This window comes from Etheostoma cragini, chromosome 15 (genome assembly GCF_013103735.1).
Source record: "Etheostoma cragini isolate CJK2018 chromosome 15, CSU_Ecrag_1.0, whole genome shotgun sequence".
NCBI lineage: Eukaryota > Metazoa > Chordata > Actinopteri > Perciformes > Percidae > Etheostoma > Etheostoma cragini.
Window position 1 is genome coordinate 433,136 of NC_048421.1, and position 3,861 is coordinate 436,996.

Sequence of the window (3,861 nt, forward strand, 5' to 3'; positions counted from 1 at the left end):
ATATATACACACACACACACACACACACACACACACACACACACACACACACACAGATCCAGTTTTTCTGCCCTTTAATATTTAACCCTGTTGTTGTCACACCGACCGGAACATGTTAGTTTTTACATTTGTCACTTTTGACATTTTTCTCTGTTTAGAAATTCACACACACACACACACACACACAGACACACACACACATAGAGACACAACACACACACACATACACATAGAGACACAACACACACACACATACACATAGAGACACAACACACAGACACACACACACACACACAGGGACTCGGGTTAATAAGATCCGGACTGAGCAGCAGGATCTGGATTCAGTTGTTATTCTGTGAGAATTAAATAACTTGATTTCATTAACTTGATTTTTAATATTATTATTTTCACTTTCGAAATTTGCATTTATAATTTTTCTCATGCCTGTAATTAGCCTGTTTATCTTTATAAATAAAGTTGTGTTGATTTTACAGTTTTGTGGGTTAATATCTTATGAAATTGACTTTTAATAATAACATGTTTAACTTCAGAGACAGAAACCACATCGGAGCCGAGTCATAATGAACAGGTTTATTAGTAAAACCACTTCCATCCATTCAGAAGGGTCACCAGCACCGGGACGGCTGCGTGGCTGGGGTCCCAGGGGCGCCCCCCCACCCGCGGTCCCAGGGGCGCCCCCCCACCCGCGGTCCCAGGGGCGCCCCCCCACCCGCGGTCCCAGGGGCGCCGCCGGGTTCTTACAAACCTGCGGGTGGGTGGATGAGTCGATCCTCCTCCTCATCCTGGATCCTCATCCTGGATCCTCCTCCTCATCCTGGATCCTCCTCCTCATCCTGGATCCTCCTCCTCATCCTGGATCCTCCTCCTCTCCAGGATCCTCCTCCTCATCCTGGATCCTCCTCCTCTCCAGGATCCTCCTCCTCCTCATCCTGGATCCTCCTCCTCCTCTCCAGGATCCTCCTCCTCATCCTGGATCCTCCTCCTCATCCTGGATCCTCCTCCTCCTCCTCCAGGATCCTCCTCCTCCTCATCCTGGATCCCCAGGATCCTCCTCCTCCTCATCCTGGATCCTCCTCCTCCTCCTCTCCAGGATCCTCCTCCTCTCCAGGATCCTCCTCCTCCTCCAGGATCCTCCTCCTCCTCCTCTCCTGGATCCTCCTCCTCCTCCTCTCCAGGATCCTCCTCCTCCTCCTGGATCCTCCTCCTCCTCCTCCAGGATCCTCCTCCTCATCCAGGATCCTCCTCCTCCAGGATCCTCCTCCTCCGTGCCCTGCAGGCCAGACCGCCGCCCGTCTGTACGTCTCGTTCTGTTGCCATGGAGCCCAGGGTCGGTTTCCGGGTTGAGCCGTCCGAGTCGCCCTGGGTTACAAAACATCTGGGTTCAGTAAAAGGACACACACACACACACACACACACACACACACACACACACACACACACACACAGAACCGGAGACAGACACACAAACAGATATGACAAACACACACACACACACACACAGATATAACACTGATATTATATGACACAAACCTCAGTACTGTGTAACATTACAAATTACAACATCAAAGTACCATATGCCAAATGTCATTTGGAAAATGGCCAATTTAAGTTTTTTTTTAACTTTTCTGAAATCACACAGAATATAAAATGATTCAGCAACTTCATCAAAACAGAGTAGAATAGTCCCTCTCTAATTCGGCGGAGGGTTACACAGATGTAAACACAGCACGGCAGCGTTGTCCACGTGTGAACTGTGGTGGATGGGCACTTTAAGAAAGATTCTCATAAACGGAAAGTTCAAGTTGGTGACTGAGTTTCTCCTAAGTAAGAATCATCAGCACTGTTTTCTTCTAAACTGTCTACCTACGGTTTAAATTGCATACGCCAGACCTCATTAAGAAATGTGCCAAATTTACATTTCTGCTGAGTTGTGAAGGTATGAAGCAGGTCCACTGAGTCAGAGACTGAACCAGTCGGGACAATAACAGGGACTCTGTAATACGGGGGATGGGTTATAAAGACATGAGAAAAAAGAAAAGAAAACAAAGACTAACGGGTTCATAAAATCAGCTTTTAAGTCACAATAGCGTCCCATGTGCCAGATGTCCTTCACATATCTGCCAATTTAAGAAATTGCCAGTTTATATGGAAATAAAGCGCACGCGAACTGACTCAACAACGTTCCCGACCTCATCTATAACCCCCACGGCTACATTCGGCGCATAGTTACCGGGACATAAACACGGGTGTACCGCTGTTTTCGGTGCATAACACCGGGCTCACCTCAGTCGTCACTCCTTGGCTTTCTTCTCCGTGTTCTGGAGCTTCTCCACGATCTTGCGCTCGTGTCCGGAAGGGTTGTGTCTGTTGGTGTTGTCACTGGCCTCCTTCTTCGTCCTGCCTTTCCGGGCCGAGCCCTCTGTGGACGCAAGTTCACTTTTAACAGATAAAAACCCTATTTTGTTCACTTTTTTTAGGCTTTTAGTCCAGGACGTAGACCAACCTGGTCCCGGGGTGGCCAGGGAAAGAGTGACGTCATATCTTGCCTTACCTGTGTACTTATCGCTCAGGTTATAGTAGTCATATTGGTCGTAGTGCTCGTCTTCAAAGGTGGAAGGCTTCAGGTTTTTCACGTCTACGTGACTCATGGTCGCTTCTCTCCGCGAGGACAAAGTCTCCAAACTTCTGTTGTTGTTGTTGTTGTTGTTGTTGTTGTCTTCTTCTTCTTCTTCTTCTTCTTCTGTCGGGCAGAAAAACAAGCTGTTGTTGCAGAGATGTCTCCCGGTTTATATAACGGAGACGCGGAGCTCCTCCTCCACGCACGCGCGCACACGCACGCGCGCTCACACACACACACATACACCCACACACCCGCTGCTGATAGAGAAATGTTGCATCAGCTATTTGTGTTATCTCTTTACACAATTCAGCGGTGTTGTAATATAACACACACACACAGAGAAGGACAGACACACACAACCAAACACACACACAAAAAACAAACAGACACACACACACACACACACACAGACTTACTTACTAGTGGTAAGTATATAATAAGTAGCCTATAAGAAGTTTCTGCAGGAACTTGTAACACAGCCAGAGTACACACAGTACACACAGTACACACACACACAGTACACACAGTACACACAGCTCTGAGAACAGGTCACAGATAAACATCAGCTCCATGGTCTGACTGAACCAGACTCTCCAGACCAGACCTGGTTCTACTGGAAGTAGGTCATTCAGTCTGGACACTGACAACTAACTAAGTTAGTAACTACTAACCTACCAACTAACTAAGTTAGTAGGTTAGTAACACAGTAAACATGGACCTACTTAACCAAGCTGGTTCACTGCTAGCTTCGCTACAAGTTAGCATCAAACACAACAACGGCTGAATGGTGTTTGGAGCTAACGTTAGCATCAACCAACCATAGATAGCTACAACGTTTCTGACATTATTCTATCTTCTGTTATTGTTTGTGATGATAAAACTTTATTAGTTCATGGATTACACAACAACATCCTTGACTCACATCAGGGAGGGACACATCTAAAAAACCTGCAGACTGAAAACATCCTGCTGCAGGGACCGTGTGTGTGTGTGTGTTGGTGTGTGTGTGTGCACGTGTGTGTGTCTGTGCCCGTGCGTGTGTGTTGGTGTGTGTGAGAGTGTGTGTGTGTGTGTTGGTGTGTGTGTGAGAGTGTGTGTGTGCGTGTGTGTGTCTGTGTGTTAGAGAGTGTGTGTGTGTGTGTCTGTGTTGGTGTGTGTGTGTGTCTGTGTTGGTGTGTGTGTGTGTGTGTCTGTGTGTGTGTGTGTCTGTGTTGGTGTGT

General features: G+C 47.2%; 2 protein-coding genes across 2 annotated transcripts in view; both read right to left on the minus strand.

Moving 5' to 3' along the window:
* The window catches only part of LOC117958237, an 859,617-nt gene that overhangs the window by 361,413 nt on the left and 494,343 nt on the right, over positions 1–3,861 (minus strand). The window lies entirely within an intron of this gene.
* nupr1b (nuclear protein 1b) lies at positions 1,123–2,724 on the minus strand. Its single transcript, XM_034894621.1, has 3 exons — positions 2,573–2,724; positions 2,305–2,440; positions 1,123–1,380 (listed from the first exon to the last, which is right to left on the minus strand). The coding sequence occupies exons 1-2, from the start codon at positions 2,667–2,669 to the stop codon at positions 2,313–2,315; spliced, it is 225 nt and encodes a 74-aa protein (XP_034750512.1). The 5' UTR covers positions 2,670–2,724; the 3' UTR covers positions 1,123–1,380; positions 2,305–2,312.